The sequence below is a fragment of the Oratosquilla oratoria genome, chromosome 2 (genome assembly GCF_046742065.1).
Source record: "Oratosquilla oratoria isolate Oo_2021 chromosome 2, ASM4674206v1, whole genome shotgun sequence".
Taxonomy (NCBI): Eukaryota; Metazoa; Arthropoda; class Malacostraca; order Stomatopoda; family Squillidae; genus Oratosquilla; species Oratosquilla oratoria.
In genome coordinates this window covers 63,508,989-63,528,988 of record NC_134778.1, presented here as the reverse complement: position 1 = coordinate 63,528,988, position 20,000 = coordinate 63,508,989, and the positions used below count along the sequence as shown (strand labels likewise).

General features: G+C 38.8%; 1 protein-coding gene across 4 annotated transcripts in view; it reads right to left on the bottom strand.

The window, feature by feature from the left end:
- LOC143039506 (cell adhesion molecule Dscam2-like) overlaps positions 1-20,000 on the bottom strand; it is a 1,807,148-nt gene that overhangs the window by 25,525 nt on the left and 1,761,623 nt on the right. For all 4 annotated transcript variants that reach the window (XM_076209640.1, XM_076209650.1, XM_076209658.1 and 1 more), the window contains exons 28-35: positions 19,323-19,464; positions 18,498-18,625; positions 17,117-17,353; positions 15,963-16,157; positions 14,860-15,006; positions 14,542-14,700; positions 11,996-12,157; positions 8,494-8,672 (exon numbers count right to left, since the gene is read on the bottom strand). In XM_076209640.1, coding sequence (XP_076065755.1) covers positions 8,494-8,672; positions 11,996-12,157; positions 14,542-14,700; positions 14,860-15,006; positions 15,963-16,157; positions 17,117-17,353; positions 18,498-18,625; positions 19,323-19,464 — 1,349 coding nt within the window. The remainder of the gene's footprint in view (positions 1-8,493; positions 8,673-11,995; positions 12,158-14,541; positions 14,701-14,859; positions 15,007-15,962; positions 16,158-17,116; positions 17,354-18,497; positions 18,626-19,322; positions 19,465-20,000) is intronic.

The window sequence follows — 20,000 nt, the reverse complement described above, 5'->3', positions numbered from 1 at the left end:
GGGTACACAAGAATTGGAACCTGCAACAAACTGTAAGCAAGGAAGTGAAGTTGACCACCGACTGTGATCCGAATCTCTTGATTTAGAACCAAACCTTCAACTTCATCAGCCAACATGTGATATCACTAATCAGCAGTGTTTCACTCAGTGTCGAGTTTTCCATTCACAGCCAGAACAACCTAGATCTTATCGTGAACGTTCTGGTTGATCAATGGTCGGTTGCTTTTATGGGACACTGTTGCCACAACCTTCAACTTCATCAGCCAACATGTGATATCACTAATCAGCAGTGTTTCACTCAGTGTCGAGTTTTCCATTCACAGCCAGAACAACCTAGATCTTATCGTGACCGTCCTGGTTGATCAATGGTCGGTTGATCTTATGGGATACTGTTGCCACCTTTCTGTTCTCTGGTCCCCATGCCCTACCACATAGCTAAAGAACAACCGTACCCCTGATTACTTATTCAATCGTTCGGCGGCGACGCGGGATTACCCACAGGGTAGATATTATCGTGACTGTCCTGGTTGATCAATGGTCGGTTGCTCTTATGGGGCACTGTTGCCAGCCTTTCTGTTCTCTGGTCCTCATGCCCTATCACGCAGCTAAAGAACAACCATACTCCTGATTACTTATCCAATTGTTCGGCGGCGACGCGGGATTACCCACAAGGTAAAGAAACACTAGTAAACTACAGTCCATGACATCGAGAACTCTTCAGTCATTCAGAGGCCACGGAATGGCTTGAGCATTACCCATGAGTAAAGTATACATATAGACTGCCTCTCGGAAAAAACGACTTAAGTTTATCACTGTAGCACAACACGAGTTCTTGTTCCAGGCCCTGCTTAAGAATTCAGAGGACGTAGCATAGATAATGTCCAGAATAAAATGGCTGATGTGGTAGCTGATCCAGGCTTTCCAGTCCGACTCTAGAGGGACTGTTACCTCTGGAATGTGGTCATCAAGGAGATAAAGACAGCTGAAAAGGAGCGTCATCTTACCAAATTGCCATACTTGAAGCAGTTCAACACCAGCTCGTGATACGCCAAAGTCAGGATATTTTGTGGCTTCATCAACAGGTTTTAAAGGTTTTCCTATGTCAGGATATTTTGTGGTTTCATCAACAGGTTGGAAAGGTTTTCCTAGTTCTATGTCATCCATTCCCGTAGGAGGAGGTCATAGATGAACTCGACATTCAAAATTCCGAAGTCTCCAAAAGTAGCTCCCTCCTCCTTCCGTGACCTTTCCTTCCTGCTGAGAAGCCTGAAGGCTTATCACCGAGGTCTAACAGTCCAACTATTCCAACAGATATTTTTTTTCTTACCAAATTATATCTCGAGTATGCATTTGAACTTGTAACCTACATTATTCTTCACTACCAATACCTTCTCCAACAGAACATATGCCTATAAAGTTTGGGAAGACCTCATATATTACACTTATTTTAGTACTCATCCTGTCTTCATGAGCTTTGCTCTACTGCCCTCATACCACTGTGTGAGCTTCATTCTAAATTCTATTAGTCAACAAAAAATGAGTATCTTGAAGTTCTTATCTACTCGTTGGCTTTCTTGATTTCATCTAACGTGGCATAGAAAACTTTAGGCTTGTGTTGCCGAATTTTGATTAACTTGTGGAAACCTTTTAGTTTGGTTGAACATACAATTGTCGTTAACAAGGCCATACCAAGCGGATCACACTTTCCATGGTGCCTAAGCTGGAAGACTCTCTAAGTAAACGTCATCAACATGTGCAATACTCATGGGCCACCTTCGTCCCATCCTCCCTCATGCACCAAGATGACACCTCAGAACTTTTTTCTCAAGAACAACATCAAACGAATTGCCACGACACAACGGTATGAGTATGTGGATGAATTCACCGAAGACATCAGAAGTGACAAAACCTGTCCTAGCTATAGCACATTGTGAGGCATCTTACAGTAGACAGGCTACAGACTTGGACGAAAACCAAACCATGTCTCCAACAGGTACAAGATGATGATGTTGATGTTCCAGAACAAAGAGTGGCACCAAATCACCTTCAGCTGTTCCAGTCAGATCAGACACCATGTGATCACTGGAGTTGACCGGAATGTCCAGAGCCAGTGCATGAAAGGACATATCATCTTATACACCCCACCACTCACACAAATCACTCAATACAGAGTGAATTATAGTAGGCACCAATAGGAGGTACCTGCATAAGGTCACCCCGAAAAAAGGACGTCGGAGAGAGTCATCTCCCTACCACACATTTCCAAACCCTGTCAACTTCTTTACTTCCATTTGGAGGTGTAGCCTTGAGAGGCTGGTACTCGGTCTTCGTTCCGGGCCCAAGATACCTCTTTATATTCTTTGTATTTTTTTTTACTTATACATAAGGACAACTGATAACCGGAGACTGCTTCCAGCTTACTACTTTCAGTCTGTGATATAGAAACCGTTAGACGTTAGACACTTATGCATCAAGGTGCCCAGAACTTCTTCTCAGATCTGTGGGAGTACCTGAGGATCGTTGCCAGTTGCTGTGGGGTTGTGAGCTTCCTTTCAGCAAAACTCCAGGCAACAAATAACTGATACATCTATGGACAAACCTTCAGACCGTGGCCAGTTACAGCGGGGGGGGGGCATCAGTTCTCTTGCAAAAGAGACAGTTGACTGGAAATCATCCAAAAACAAACTTGGGCTGTATGACGTCAGAACTGTAGGGACTGGTCCTGTACATGAAGTCCTTTGGGTCTAAAGTGTTAATAGGTCTCTATAATTTTCTTATCCTATCAAGACTTATGTCTATCTTACCAAGCGGGTCTTCGGATTTTACATTCACAGGACAACCAGCCTGAGGAAATACAGCAACGTAATTGCAAAATCATACCCTCATTTAACTTTCTCTAAAAAAAAAAAAAAATGAACACACTCATCCTAATCTCCCCTTGAGCATTACACGACTGGAGATTTTTCCTTAGCTGAATAAAATCGCCCGTCAATAACAAGAAATCCATAAAAAAGGTCACCGTTTCATATGACCGAAGATTGGCTTTAACCGTGAACCGAGTATTCTTTCTGTCTTTCATCTTCAGCCGAGCAAAACTGACAATCGCCGCCCTCTATGTCCTGGGACGGTTTTTCGTGTGTAGCGGATCATCTGAGTTCCTTCCTTCTCCAACTCAAGCGTTCCATCGCCATCTGTCGCTTTATACCGACCCCGGACGTTCCGTCGCCACAGAAGAGTCCATCTAATCAGAGCCTCTACCGGAGGACATAAGATCCACCTCTCCGTCCCCTTTAGCCTTGGTGTACCAAACCCATTACCACGCGAGGACTAAAGACAGGTATCTACCAGTAATGGTCTTGTGAAATGAACAAAGGTAGGTATCTACCAGTAATGGTCTTGTGAAATGAACACTGGAAGGCGTCATCTCATAGTTGTCCACTTTCAAAACCTGATGGGACTGTACCCAGTAACTTCGGCTGTTTCCTTCCCCTCCTCCTCCTCCACTTTTTCACATACAGGAAGCTGGCAATCAGTGATTGCTCCTCCTCCTCCTCCTCTTCTTCCTCCTCCTCCTCCTCCTCCTGAGAGCCGTTAGCATAGAACTAGATCGAATATGATACAAAACTGGCACAATCCAAAGTTTCTTCCTAAAGGGATCTATGGGAGGGCTCAGTGACCTTAGCTAGGCTCTGTAGGGTTCCTGGTTTTCAGATAATGGTCTTTATTATCAGTATCATTATCATTATTATCGTTGTCTCCCTTGTAAGGGGGAAAAAGTCCTTGGTATGTTGATAGATTATTATTATTATTATTATTATTATTATTATTATTATTATTATTATTATTATTATTATTATAATTATTATTATTATTATTATTATTATTATTATTATTATCATTATTATTATTATCATTATCATTATTATCATCATCATTATTACTATTATCATTATTATTGTCATCACCACCATCATCATCATCAACATCACATCGTCAACATCATCATCATCATTATCATCATCATCACCATCATAGTCGTCATAAAGAAGAGATGAAAAAGCATTTAAAATGATAAAAGCTATTAAGGCACCTGGGTTAAATAGGTGTCATGTGGATGTTTATAGTGGACTGAGTGGTGGGGCTGTTTAATGTGTGGCCAGAGGAGAATATACCAGAAGACTGAAAAAAAATCATAATAATAATAAAAAATTAAATAAAAATTATTTACATTATTATAGTTTTTATTTATTATTTTATCATTACTATGATTTTTTTTCGCATCCGACCTAGATATGGATCATGGGGTCTCCTGTCGGCATGCTCCGCCTTTGTAATTCTTTGACTGGAAGAGCTTGTTAATAGTTCCACAATACGAAGGGAAAGGGGATGAATATGAATGTAGTTGTTTTCGAGTCCCAAATGTAGTTGGAAAGTATTGAGAGGATTAGGAAGTGCATAGAGGAAGTAATGGGGGGGGGGAAGCGCAGAGTGGGTTTCGGAAAAGAAGAAAGTGTGTGTGGACCAAATTTCGTAGTAAGGCAGATATGCGAGAAATCTTAGGTAAGGGTGTCTTTTGTGCTTCTATGGATTTGGAGAAGGCGTATGAGAGAGTTGACAGGAAGGCATTGTGGGATGCTATGCAGATATACAAGAGAGGGGGAAGCTGTTGGGAGCTGTAAAATGTTTTTACGTGAGTAATTGAGCATGTGTTGAAATAGGGAAGGAAGAGAGGGATTTCTCCCCGTCTTCTATATTTTCAGCATGGGGGGACGAGGAGTGATGTGGCCCTGCTGTGGATGTGCTGTGCCTTGCTGCATTGCTTCTGACCCGGGCAGTGGACGGGAGAAAGGAATGACTCTCCGTCCACAAGGAGCTAAGATGAGAGGGAGGAAAGGGTGGTGGAGGGGAGTGGCATGGGTGGAAGTGGATGTGTGCCTTGACTTGGCTACCTCCCTTATAAGGTGGAAGAATCCCTTTGTATATACATGGTGTATAGAGATAGTCTTGGGCCATTGGGAGAGCTCCAGGCGAGGCTACCTCTTGATGAATCGAACTCTCCCAGGGAAACTGTCTGGTCTGTCTGTTTTTCTCACTCTTGTCTAGCAGGCTTATGAAATATTCTCCCCATTTCTTTGATATTTCTTCGCTCTTTTTTGTGGCTACCTATTTCAATTTTCATTTTTTTCCTTCACTTCAAGAATCTCCTTCGATTTCTTCACCATGTTTACTCCAAATTAAATAATCTTAATTAGTTTAATGTCTCAAGATCTTCCTTCCTTCATCACCTTTTACTTTGTACGAACCACGTGACTAGACCTGACGCGCTTATGGGAGTGCGACCCTGCTTGACCCGACCTAACCTAATCCAGTGCAATATTGTACAAACCACAATAACCACGTGGTATGGAAGGAGCGTTATGTCGTCCGCAAGGCTAGACCTGACGCGTCTATGACAGCGCGAGCCTGCTTGACCCGACCTAACCTAATCCAGTGCAATTATGTGCTTACGTACCACAGGTGACTACCCACGTGGTGTATATATATATATATATATATATATATATATATATATATATATATATATATATATAGGCTCCTAGCCGCATGTAAAATCAGTTCATTTTTACCTTACAAATAAAGGAGACGAACTCATCAAACCTCTCTCTCTTCTCATAGTAGTATCGTTGCTACAACTTACAGTACTTTCCTTGGTACACGAACACATCCTCTTCCTTATATAGTCACTCGTTTCATTTATCTTTATTATCATTCTATTTCTTATACAATTATTCTATTTATAACTCTCTTTCCCCCTCTTAATTTTACTGATAATTTAATCTTGTCTCTACTTCTAGTTTCGTTGCGCCACACTGCTTACAAGATTTATGATAGTCTAACAAAAGGATTCCAATTTCACCTCAATGCAGTCTTCATCTGAAAGATTCTGATTTTAAGCCAAGTCTCTCCGTCATCGTTACAGTATCCAGCTCATCCACTTTTAACAGACCAGGATGGCACGTCAAATGGAGTTTGTGAATCCAAGTTAAAAGAAAAGAAGAACAGGAAGTGTGAGAACCAAAATGACACAAATTTGAGGGAATGTTCGGTCAGGAAGAGTGTGGTAATGAGAAAGGTGACAGTTTGGTGCAGTGGATGTAATGAGAGCGAAGAAAAAGAAAACAACGAAAGAGAGAGAGAGAAAAAGAGGAAGCCTAAGAAGAGAGAGCTGGAAGAGGAAAAAGAGAGGTATGTTACGTAAGATCTTGATGTTGTCTTGCATAGGAAGTATAAGACTAAGATGAAGGAGATCTGGCAAGATGTTGCTTCAGTCGGAATATATACGTACTGAACAAAATGATCAGAAGAATACATAAGGGATAGTGATAATGATAACTGTTGCACACACACACACACACACACACACACACACACACACACACACACACACACACACACACACACACACACACACACACACACACACACACGTACACACACACGCACACATGCAAGCACAGTGTATGTATAACGAATTTGTACATATTGAGTAACATATATATGTATATACAATCATGTAATTCCTTGTGCATTCATCTGAACAAATTAGTCACGTTGATTGATGCTCATGTAGGTATGGTTTTCATTCGCAATATCTTCCCTGCTTATTTGTATATCACATAAGTCGCATATATAGTTATTGTATAAATGTTCAACCATGCGCAATTTGTCAGACATACTGGGACACATATACACGATCTCTCTCTCTCTCCCTCTCTCTTTCTCTCTCTCTCTATTTCTCTCTCTCTTTTTCTCCCTCTCTCTCTCTTAGCTTATGCAGGAAACAACAAAACGAAATCTTGTGGGCTAATCACGTGGCTGTTGCCGGTTACTTAAGGGCCCTGGATTTCTTAGAAGAAGACCAGGAACAATGGATTGATTGACTGTTCTTGGACCTTTAAAACACCATTATGTAAAATAAATTATATTCCCTCAACTATCGCTTTCCACTATCTAGATTATCTCAATCTATGCTACTAAGTGTCTGTTATATATGTACTATAGTACTTTCTTCTCTTGCATGATACTCAAGTACTATTTCAAGATATAATGTAACACAATATTTGTAGTATATCTTTTTACATATTTACACACTTTGGCCCGCTCCATTATCATATGTAAATGCTTTGATATATTTTGGTGTCAAAAGTACTGATTCACTGTCCTGAGTTTCTTCTTTGCAAATGCAGCATTTGCTGCTGTATTTTTAATGTCTTCTGTATAAGAAACACGGTTTAGTGTAAATACCGCACAGAGAAATATGTTAGATAATTAGCAATAAAAGCTGCATTTGCTTAAGAGAATCCTAAGCATACCTCAGTACTTTTGCCCAAGGCTGTATGTACTCAACTGTATTCTACAGTAGAGTACATAGGATTACTGGAAACTATCTCCTGAAGACTACCTACAAAAAATAATTTCGAAACCAATCGGACGCTTTTTACCATTGGTCAAACCCCCCCTTACCCCGAAGACTACCTACGAATAAAAATTTCGAATTTTCTTTTTCTCAAAGAAGGACCATTCTCAATGTTTCCTAAATCCTCTGACATTCGCATAAAATCGTTCCTCCATTTTCTGATAAGATATAAAGATAATTCAACAAGACTTGCCAAATTTCTCACACTAAGTTTTTCTTCATGATTTAGTGGATATCAGAGGTCTTCATCGTTAAATGAATAAATCGAGGCTGCTATGAATATCATACCTCTATGTAACTGAGAGGTCTTGATTACTTAATATTTTCTAAGACCTTAAAGACTTGCAGAAACCCACTTCCCATAGTTCTCCCACATTCCTCTCTTTCTCTCTTTTTCTCTCTCAAAAAAGCAGCACCTCACAAGTCTGCCCCCTTCCTTCAGCGGCTAAATACGTAATACATGACAAAAGTCGACTTTTGTATATAAAATATATTCATCAGCAATTAAGACTCAATCGAAGAACTACTCAATGGCTTCATCGTCGTAACGAGAGGAACTATCTAACTACTTCATCGCTGTCACCTTTCTGCTTCTAACTTCAGTAGAAAAAGTCCCTAAATGGAACAAGTAAAGTGTTCACCTTTCCTCAATACTTCGAGATCGAAGAGTCCGTATAGATTTCAAAGAGTACTTAAAAAAAAAAAGACACGTCGATTAAATATCTATACCAGTCAACACCATATAAAACATTAATTTCCTGCTCAGGACAACATTTGTTATATCCTCAATATCGACAGAACAAGTACTACCAAACACCTAGAAAACTTCACAAAAACTTGGAAGATCATCAACAATCGAATAGGTTTTCGGTAGATGTGTCAGTTGAAGAAGAAGAAGAAGAAGAGGAAGAAAAGTGGGGGGGAAAGATAAATAAGACTCTGGCCTTAAATCTAATGTATTCACAAATCTACCCCAAAAAAACTTTGACAAAAAAAACCTAGACCAGCCAATCTACCTCCATCATTTTAGATTGATATGGATCTTCCGGAATCTGTCCGACCTTCCGGTATGCGAGTGTCTCCACGGTCGATCGACGCGGGTCTTGATAGACGAAAGTCTGGAACTGCGTCGACAGTGCGTCCTCCGAAGGCTGGATCTGGAAGGTTGCGTACGGGTAGATGTCTTCGGCGTATTCTGTGGGACAGGAACATAAGTCACCAGGCTGGCCAATAGGGGGAAGGCAGTAGACAGTCATTTCGAAAACCTTTTTCACCAGATCTACCAAACGCTTTCTGTCATTCAAAAATACACTTTTACCTGGCTTGTTAATTTTATATCTGGTTTACTGGATTATCTATAGACTCAATTCGTGACTTTCTTGAGTATAAACAATGAAGTTAATCAAACTCTATTTTTTAATGATAGAAAGCGTTTGCCAAGGGTGGTAAAATGTTTCCAAAAACGGTCTTGAATTACAGTACAATTACTTCTCTCTATTAGGAAGTTCCGATAGTCAGAAAGCTTCCATAATTTGCAAAGACAATGCTTTTCCAATTCGAAAGTATACAGTAACAACCATTATCAGAACATGACATCGTGTATTATATATATATATATATATATATATATATATATATATATATGTATATATACATATATATATATATATATATATGTATATAAACATATATATCTATATAAATATATATATATATATATATATATATATATATATACATTTTATTCCTTGAGAACTGAAAATTTAGTAGTTGAGTGGCGGAATGGTGAAGTGTGTATGTGTGTGTGTGTGTGTGTGTGTGTGTGTGTGTGTGTGTGTGTGTGTGTGTGTGTGTGTGTAAAATTTTACCTCGCTTATCCGAATACTTCCCTAAACCGAACACAGTGCGGATTTGTGAGTTCAGATATGTGGGTGGGGGGGAGGGCTACTATTAGGATAATAGAGTGCCTCTGGTATACGTAGGTTTTCTACATTGTGCTTATATTTTCGTTCACCCGCCATATTATAGCATTGTTTATATGAGACGAAAAAATATGAAATCGTACGAAATTGAAAAAGAAATTATTTTGACTCACGTTGGAACAAGACACAGCGCAACGACAAGCTCCTCCTTTGGGAAGGACGTCGGACAGAATCTTCTCCCCTTCACCCAACTTTAGAATCTATCAGTGCCATCACCGCACACCTGAGGGTGCAACCCCAGGGGCTGACAATCGGTCCCCGGACTGAGTCTAAGTTCTTTCCCTACCTGTCTCCCTCAGCCCCACCTAATTATTCGACATAGGATGAACTTGCAACCGGCGACTGATCCCGTCGTTCTTGTTATCCTAACTAGACAAAAGTTTAAAGTTCCTCTCTTGGGGATCGTTGCCGGTTACTGTTGGGGCCGTGGGTTTCGGGTGAGTGGAACTCAAAGGAACGGTTTTGGGTACTGAAGCGTTGACATTTGACATCAAGATTCTTCAACCTGACAGTCGAAGAGAACATAGGGAAATATATATTTTACGATCACAGACAAAATCAAATATTTCTCATCCACTTGCTCCCCTTGGTAAAAGGAGAATAGCGTCAAAAAAAAAAAAAAAAAAAAAAAAAAAAAAAATGTATGTATGTACGAAAAAAGCTGGAATCCGCCGGGAAGCATAATGTGGGAAACGTAGAAACACCAGACTCAGACGTAGGTAATTTATTCCCGACGCTCGGGTCCTATCCGGGACTTGTCCTCAGGAGTCACAATGCAATACAGAAATCATATGGTACAAATATACAAGCGACTACGTCCTTAGGAGAGGGACGTGGCAACCTTTGCACGGTGGTCCTGTGCTGGGTGAGAGTGCGTGGTGGTGGGGGGGGAGAAAGGGGGAAAGGGGGATGGGGGAGGACATTACCATGTGATTTCTGTATTCCATTGTAACCCCTGAAGACGGGTCCCGGATAGGACCCAAAACGTCGGGAATAAATTACCTACTTTTGAGTCTGGTGTTTCTACGTTTCCACCATATATATAAATATATATGTATAAATATATATGTATATATACATATATATATGTGTATATATATATAAATATATGTATACATATATATATTTACAAAATCCATTATCGTTAATTCACATCACGAACGTTCACAATATGAAGAACTTGAGGAAAAAGCAAACTTCTGTATACAATAGTAATACAAAAGTACCACAATACAACAGCACATTTGAGGACACTCGAATTTGACCCAATGTGTACTAAATCCATTAGAACGCACCATTTACTGTAGATTATTATATATGTGGTTCTATATAAAAAAATCATTTTACGAGAAGTAACTTTGTTTTTTGTACACAAAAATGTATCAAAGGAACAATGAGGAAACATGTATATACAGAAAACTGACGTTGTGGTATAGCTGGAGGGTTGATGAATGCTGTATCATCATGAATTCTATTAGAACTCGAGTAAGTAAACATCGAAGAATCCCACATAGTTCCGGAAATGTGTAGTGACATCTGCGTGTATGTTGAGTATAAAGACAACATCAACAATCATGTAGATGAGAGTGGTTACGATAAAATCACAAAATGAGATCCGGTTGATGGTTCAATTGATAAAGTCACTGTGTCCGTTTGGGACGTGCGTGGCTGGGTTCGAGTCCTCAGCCCGACTGCGTTTCAGTTCCTGATTTTTTTTCCCGTTGAGTTAAATATTCCTGTTACTTTCGATCGTGTTGCCGGGAATTAAGATGCAAAAGTTATTGTGGTTGATAAGATTAATATCTGTATACTAGGGATCATTCAGCATCTGTAAATACACACACACACACACACACACACACACACACACACACACACACACACACACACACAATATATGTATATATATATATATATATATATATATATATATATACATATATATATGTATATATACATATACTGTATACATATATGTATATATACATATATATATATATATATAATGTGTGTGTGTGTATATACATATGTATACATTCTCATTTATATAAATATCACCATTGTCACGTCGCCATCCTCCTCCTCTTCCACCCTCCTCTCCCACTCCACCTCTTCCTCATCATCATGATCGTCATCATCATTGTATACAAGATGAAGTGTCAAATCCTGATATTTTCAATCGAGGAAAACAAAGACAAATAGCATGAGACGAAGTCATGAGGAGAGGCCAAATTATGCCAGACAATGCAAAAAAGTAGGTCACGGGGTGATAGTAAAAAAAGGAGGCGAGGTCGGGTATTGGAAAATAAGGTCAAAGAGAAAGAAAGAACGGAAAGAGAAAGTAGAGGACAAAGAGGCAAAGAGGAGGAGGTAGAGGAGGAGGAGGAGGTAGAGGAGGAGGAGGAGTGATATCACCAAACGGCACTCTTGGAAAAAAAATGATCACGTAACTACAAAATCTAGACACGGCGCGTCGAAAAAAAGGTAAACACAGCAGAAAAAGGTCAGCCTTAGTGGCGGCTGCTTGATAACCCACCGGGAACTCTGTCGAGGTCATGGATCGGGGAGGGTGGAGGCTTCCTGACGGTAGCGTAATACTGTTCCCTCGCCGCTAAGTTGCTCTTGTTCTCTGCCGACACCGTCACTGGTGCCTGGCCCAGGCTGTCCTGGGAACCGCCCACTTCGCTCGGCTGAGGTTCTGTAAGAAATGGAATCGGGTTTAGTGTTGGGGAAGGTAGGATTCGCTATATCTCTATCTCTCTATCTATCTTTCTCTTTCTCTCTCGCTCTCTCTTTCTCTCTCTCTCTCTTTCTCTCTCTCACTCTCTTTCTCTCTCACTCTCTCACTCTCTCTTAACTTCTCTCTTTCTCTTTACGTCTGTCTGTCTGTCTTCCATACTACTCGTATCTCCTGTCTTCATTTCTTCTTCTCGTACTTTCTACATCTTCCCTTTTTCTGTCTCTACCATCATATCCTTACATCTATCGTTTTGTCTTTGTATTTCTATCATATCACAAAACAGTAATTTCATACAACCATCACTACAAAATTGAGATTTTTTCCTTTTATGTAACCTAGGATGAACTAAATTTTAACCCGCTAAGACCGACAGGCCTTAAATAGGGCTTGTGCATCGCAAACGTCCGACAGGCCTTAAATGGGGCCAGCTACTTTCAGCGCTAATAAAAACCGCGCTAAAAATTGGTAGCACTGCTATATTTGGCCATGACGTAGTCCTATGGTAGTACTGGTAAGGCTAGCAGGAAGTAAACTGCTCTCGCCAGCCAGTGTGCCGCAAAATTTTGTGAGAGGCCGTGCGCATCGTGTCACGGCGAGAATTTTTACGTATTTACGTATTTACTTATTTACGAAACTATTATTTACAACTATGCATCTGGTGGTGACCATAAACGTGCCAAAAACGGCATCAACAACCCTGTTGTTAGTGCACACGAGGTCGGGCAAAGCGGGATTCTGTGAAGCCAATCGTGTCCACCCAGCACTGCGTGCCGCCGCCAGAGAGGCGGAGAAGTTGCCGCTACCACAATCTTCTCCAACTCTCGGTAATTATTCCGAAACAAACTATGGTGAGTAGAGCAATAAAAACTTGTAGGATGCATGCATTGTCATGTCTACTAACAGTAGATTTTTTTCAGAGTAATTCATAAGAGTTGATTTTTTTATGATAATTGCGGGTACTGGGAGATTGCTAAATTTTCGGCCCGTCGGTCTTAGCGGGGTTAATGTGAAAAAAGTGAAAATTTTTAGTGTGAAAACTCTGAAAATATTTCCTTTAAGCTGAATAAAATCACCTGTAGACAACTGAAATAAACGAATTATAACGTGAAATGTCGCGGAAGATAACAGAACAGACGGAACATTTGCCACAAACTCAAGGGAGGCATCGGTTGGAGTGGGGAGGGGATGAAATCAGAAACGAAATATGGCAAAACATGGCCGTAGATTAATCTCACGACCTAATTCTGTTACTACCTACATATTCTGATATTGTCGGTGTATAGTATTATGATTTTAAGGGGCTATTTTGTGATAACAGTTTCTTGATAAAGTTAATATTATCAATACAAATTGTCAAAATATATTGCCATTTTCTATAATGATCTTTTTTTATATTTTAGTATGAGCCTAAGATATTAGAGGTAAAATCATGCTAATGCGCTTAATATTTTACAGAAAATGATATGAATATTTTAAGCATAAGGCACCTATATGAAAATATGAATCTATATATTGAAAGAAACACATTCATATAAACTTGTAAAGCTATATAATTTAATTTTTTCAGTCAAGATATTTTTTTCAAAATGCCCCCTATTTTGAGCCTACAATTTGTTGACTAATCTCGGATTGTATCTCATCCCAAGAAATTGACCCATTTTCTGTGTTTACTGTCTGAGAAAGAAAACGAAGCAATAGTTAGGGAAAACTATCGAATTTCACACGCTTCAGTCGTAATCATACAGGTTTATAAACATAGACGACTGAAGGTTTACACACACGCAAATACACACACACAGATAAACTATTTATATATATACGCGAATGAGTAATAAATAAGATAAATATCTAATTATTCATGGAAACAGTCCAATGTATATACAGATAGATGCGCTTACATAAAATTCTGTCTTTCCGTTTTTTGCTGACTTTAATCTAACCTAATTTCCTTGACACATCTCATCGAGTTTCATCGGATCTTTTTTTATTGCTAAACTAGGTACCTAAATACTAAATTTTAATTAAAAAAACTGGCATCAAATGAAGAAATATGAACTCTTTTTCCTGAATATAGTGATAAGTGGTCGTAATATCATTTCATATGTATTTTAAGAATATATATCAAATAAAGGACACGGGCTTTTACTTCTGGAGGCTAGAAACTAAATGGAAGTCTTTTCGATTTAACTAGACATCCAACAGCATCTAACACATGATGACATGAAACGCATGCGGTCTAAAACCTCCGAATTCTGATAGCTGCTATCATGCCTAATCACCTCGCAGAGTTTATTGGAAAAGGGGATGCATATAACAGACAGTGGAATCGAGGAGGAACCTACTTTTCTTGACACAGAGTGTAACGGCGACGACGATGGACACGAGCGCGATACACGAGATGATCACAGGGACGATAAAGGCCGGGTCCCTCAGCATTCCCTCCGTCAGGGGGCCGTGAGTACGCACGTCCTTCCTCAGGAGTTCGTCAGGAGGCACCGTACCTGCAGGAGAAGAGGCGTGTGACCTCACTGACGATACACAAACACGTCACAGAAGATCTCGTATCGATATACTGAGACCTCAAAGAACGCTGAAGAACTATGTAGGTTTGGAATGTTGGAAGGTCGACTCGGCGACAAACAGAGTACAATAAGACTCACCTCCTGCAGCCGTGAGCGTGGTGAAGGTGTAAGCAGCGTCAGTTTCCCCCGCGGGGTTGTGGGCCGTGACCTTGACGTGGTAGGTGGTTCCCGGTGTGAGGGCGTTGACGACGTAGTCACCCTGGTCTCCGCCCACCTGGCCGCTCACTGCGGGGCGGGGGAGAGTAGGTTAGGTTGATGGTCCCCGATTTCCAAGGTAGTTTTTATTTCATGACTACCGATAATCTTTTTTCGAAATAGATGTTTAGATCTTAAATCCGTATTTTGAATAGAAATAAGATTTTCAAGTTATTATGTGATAAACCATTATTTTTTTTTTTTTTTACAAAAATGAACGTTTAGATTTTAAATCCGTATTTTGAATAGAAACAAGATTTTCAAGTTATCATATGATGGACCATTAATCTTTTTTAGAAATAGGTATTTAGATCTTAAATCAGTATTTTCAATAGAAATAAGATTTTCAACTTATCATATGATGAACCATTAATTCTTTTTCAAAATAAATATTTAGATCTTAAATCCGTATTTTGAATAGAAACAAAATTTTCAAGTTATCATATGATGAATCATTAATTCTTTTCAAAATAGATATTTAATCTTATATCCGTATTTTGGGTAGAAATAAAATATTCAAGTTATCATATGATGAATCATTAATTCTTTTTCAAAATAGATCTTAAATCCGTATTTTAAGTAGAAATAAAATTTTCAAGTTATCATATAACCATTAATTCTTTTTCAAAATAAATATTTAGATCTCAAGTGCTTATTTTGAACAAAAATATGATGTTCAAGTTATAATGTGAACCATTAATTCTTTTTCAAAATAGACATTTAGATCTTAAATCCTTATTTTGATTAGAAATATAATTTTCAAATTATCATATGATGAACCATTAATTCTTTTTCAAAATAGATATTTAGATCTTAAATCCGTAGAGTAGAAATAATTTTTTTCAAGTTATCATATGATAAACCATTAATTCTTCTTCAAAATAAATATTTACATCTTGAATCCCTATTTTTAGTAGAAGTTAATTTTTTTATTTCTCATATAATGAGATGATGTTGTGTTTATGTTCTCCTGCTGTTGATCTTACCGATCTGCCACTGCTTCGCGTGTTGCGGTCGAAGTTGCACGGTGAAGTGACTCACGGGACATACGGTGTCTCCCCACTCCTGAAGGCGCAACGTAAGCGCTGAAGTGTTGGCTGAAACGAGGCGGTGCTGGGGCGGGGCTGAAGGGCGAGAGCCCTTGGTACGGATCGAGACAACTTCGCTTGCGCTGCCAGCACCTGCAGAAGGAGAGGAAAGGCGTTAGAAAGATCTTTCAGGAAAAGTGTCACAAATGTCTCTCATGTCGTAAACACCGTCTCCTTCTTTTGTCTGAATAAAATCAAGTGGTTTTGTATGGTAATGGGGGACCAACGTGTGATGAAAGAAAGTCTCTCTCAGATGCTGGTTTTTTTTTCTGAAGGAGAAGGAAGGTGTTACAAAGATCTTTCATATCGTTAACATGGTCTCCTTCGTTTGTCTGGATAAAATCAAGTGATTTTGAATAGTAGAGTTGGACAACGTGGAATGAAAGAAAGTCGCTATCAGATGCTGTTTTATTTTTTATATAACAAAATCTCCTGGATTCGGTTTAAACAGAAACTGCTATTTGTTCTGAAGGAGAAGGAAGGTGTTACAAAGATCTTTCATGTCGATAACACCGTCTCCTTCTTTTGTTTGGAGAAAATCAAGTGATTTTAAATAGTAGAATTGGTCAACGTGGAATGAAAGTCTCTATTATATGCTTTCTTTTTTTACTAAACAGAATCTCCTGGTCTCGGTTTAAACAGAAACTGCTATTTGTTCTGAAGGTGTTGGAGTCTTAAGGGAAAGCGAACAGGGGCACAGCATCAAAATGTAATGACCTAAGATGTTATTTATTTATTGTTACTTCTTCCTTAATTTTCTGCTGCTCTTTGACAAAAGGAATATGGAAGAGATATTGAAGTACAATTCCACAAACATAGAATGAACAAGCCACCCTTGAAATCCCTTCTATTACCATTACTACTAAAACTAATAATAATAATAATAAAAACAACAACGTGCCTATCCTATTATGTGAATTGATGTATAGGTAGTACATGGTTTCACAAGTGAGAACTTCAAGAATGTACTCCTTATTACTTCTATTACCATTACTACTAAAAACTAATGAAAAAAGACAACAACAACAACAACAACAACAACAACAACATACCTATCCTATTATGTGGAGTGATGTAGAGATGGTACATGGTTCCACAGGTAAGACCTTCAAGGGTGTACTGGCTCAGGTGTCTGGCAAGGGTGACTGGGTGCCACTCACCCTGGTCCCGACGCCAAGTAAGGGTGTACTTCCTTATGGGAGCGCCCCCGTTTTCACCCTGGCGCCAAGCGATGGTGACGGACGTGGCCGTGGCGCCAACTGAGTGCAGGAGGATCGCCGACGGGGGCACTGCGGGGGAGAGGAAGGCGGTGAGGTGGAGGTGCCGAAGTGGGTCATGGCACGAAGAGGTTTCAATTTTGGACTTTTTTATCTACTTAATTTAATTTAAATCAATTTTACTTTATTTTAGTTTATTTTGGGGTTATCTAATTTTGTATTCTGTGTTATTTTATTTCATTTGATCTTGTATTGTATTAATTTCTTTTTCTTATTCTATTACACAAATTGTATAGTGACCATGAGTCTTAAATACCCCAAGACTAAATTTCCCCAAAATGACGACATTCAAACAGGAAAAGGAAGAGGAAGAAGAAGTAGAGGAGGGAGAATAAGAAGAAGAAGAAGAAGATGAAGAAAAAGAAAAGAAAAAGAAGAAGAAGAAGAAGATGAAGAAAAAAAGAAGAAGAAGAAGAAGAAGAAGAAGAAGAAGAAAAGAAAAGGAAGAAGAAGAAAGGAAGAAAGTGAAAACAAGAAAAATTAAAATAAAAGAAAAAGACAAAATAAGAATAAGAGAGAGAAGATAAAAGAAGAAAAAAGTAAGATGAAAGATAATACGACAGATCCAAGTTTCTGAATAAGAACAGGAATAAGAATAAGAATAGGGATAGGAATAGGAATAAGATTAAGAAAGTGAACAGGAACAGGAATAGGAATTAAGAATAAAGATAAGAATAAGGATGAGAGTAAGAATCAGAATAGAATTAAAATAAAGAATAAAAATATGAATAAGAATAGGGATAGGAATAGGAATAAGATTAAGAAAGTGAACAGGAACAGGAATAGGAATTAAGAATAAAAATAAGAATAAGGATGAGAGTAATAATCAGAATAAAATAAAAATAAAGAATAAAAATATGAATAAGATTAAGAATAAAGAATATGAGAAAAAAGAACAAAAAACGAGAACAAGAAAAAATAAACAAAGAAGAGAAGAAAAATGAAAAAATAAAAATGAAAAATAAGAGAAAGAGAGAAAAAAGAGAAAGGATAGGAACAAAAAGAGGAATCAGTAAGAGAAGACGGCAAGAGAAATATGATACAAAAAAAAAAAAAAAATTAATAAATAAATAAATCAAATAACACGAAGAACCTATTCGGTTCTTCATGGACTTCGACCACGGCTCCTTCAGGAATTCTTCGCCCACGAACTCACCCATGATGACCAGGGAGTAACTGATGTGGTCCGATCCGTGCTGGTTGGTCACGTGACACGTGTAGTTCCCGGAATCACTCCTTCGACTCTCCCTAATGAGGAGTCCCCCTCGGGGCTGCGGTTCGAACCTGAAGAAGGAAGACACAGGTCGAGGTAAGGTACTGGCCAAGTTGGAGGGAAAGCGGACACGACCCAGTAACCAATGGTAATAGTGAATCTCGTGGTAATAGTATTCGGTAATAATAATAAATGGATGCACTGGGAAGGGTTTACGTCATCAGAGATGTTTTGATAAGAGATAAGGTGTTATGGATAGAATGGGGTGAAAATGTAATAAAAATTGGAAGTAAATTGGAAGTAAATGTATACACATATGTATACATGCTTGTAGATATGTTCGCACGCATGTATTTGGGTATGTACATTTGCATGTTTATGAGTACATGCGTACGTATGTATGGATGTATTGTATGTATGTACGTATGTGTGTATGTATGTATTTATGTATGTAAGTATATATGTATGTATATATGTGCGTAAGTATGTATGTATATAAGTATGTATGTATATATGTATGTATGTACGTATGTATATGCACTGTATGTATGAATATGTATATGTATGTATGTATGAATATGTGTATGTATGTATGTATGAATATGTAAGTATGTTTGAATATGTGTATGTATTTATGTATGTAAGTAAGTATGTATGTAAATAGCAGAAGTAAAATTTGAAGAAGGCTCTGCCTCTCAGAACCCTAATTTTGAAAGTTCTTCGAGAGTGAGATCTGACACGAGAGTTCTGACTTCGACAAGGTCTCACCTGTCCCCGGTGGGCAGAATGACGTCATCTCGCCTCCAGGTGAGGGTGGGCGCTGGGGAACCCACGTGGGGGCAGGGCAGAAGGACGTCAGCCCCCCTGGCCCGTCTCACCCATCCGCCCACAGTGAACACGCCGCCGCCCACTGAAAGAAGGAGGAGGGTGAGAGGTGGGTAAGGACCGGAGTGATGGGGGGTTAGTTGATTGTATGAATATTTGGTGACGTAAAGCTGTGTTGTATTTTTTTTTGTGGGTTTTCCTATTGATGTATTTTTCTGATTTTATTCTTCCTATCTTCCGTGAAACACTTGATTCTATCTACTTGAGTCCACAAAACTCTCATCCTATCACATCTCGACCTCTCTGTTTATTTTACGAGAAATTAAAGAAAAATAAGTTGAATTACTTTCATTTTTGCCTATCTTGTGTATCTTTGGCTATCATACACGTTCTATATATAGCTATTCACTGCATAACATCACCCATTAATTTTTATCACTTTGGTTACTATATACGTTCTATGAATAGTTATTGACCTCACCCATACACCCATCAATGTTAACACTGCCTCTTTTTCCTCCTTGTTGTCTTTGAAACCCGTGGATCAGTTTTCGAAACCTTTGTGTTCGTTGATCTCTCCTGTACACGGTTCTTTGATCGACATATGAAGGATAGAGGTTT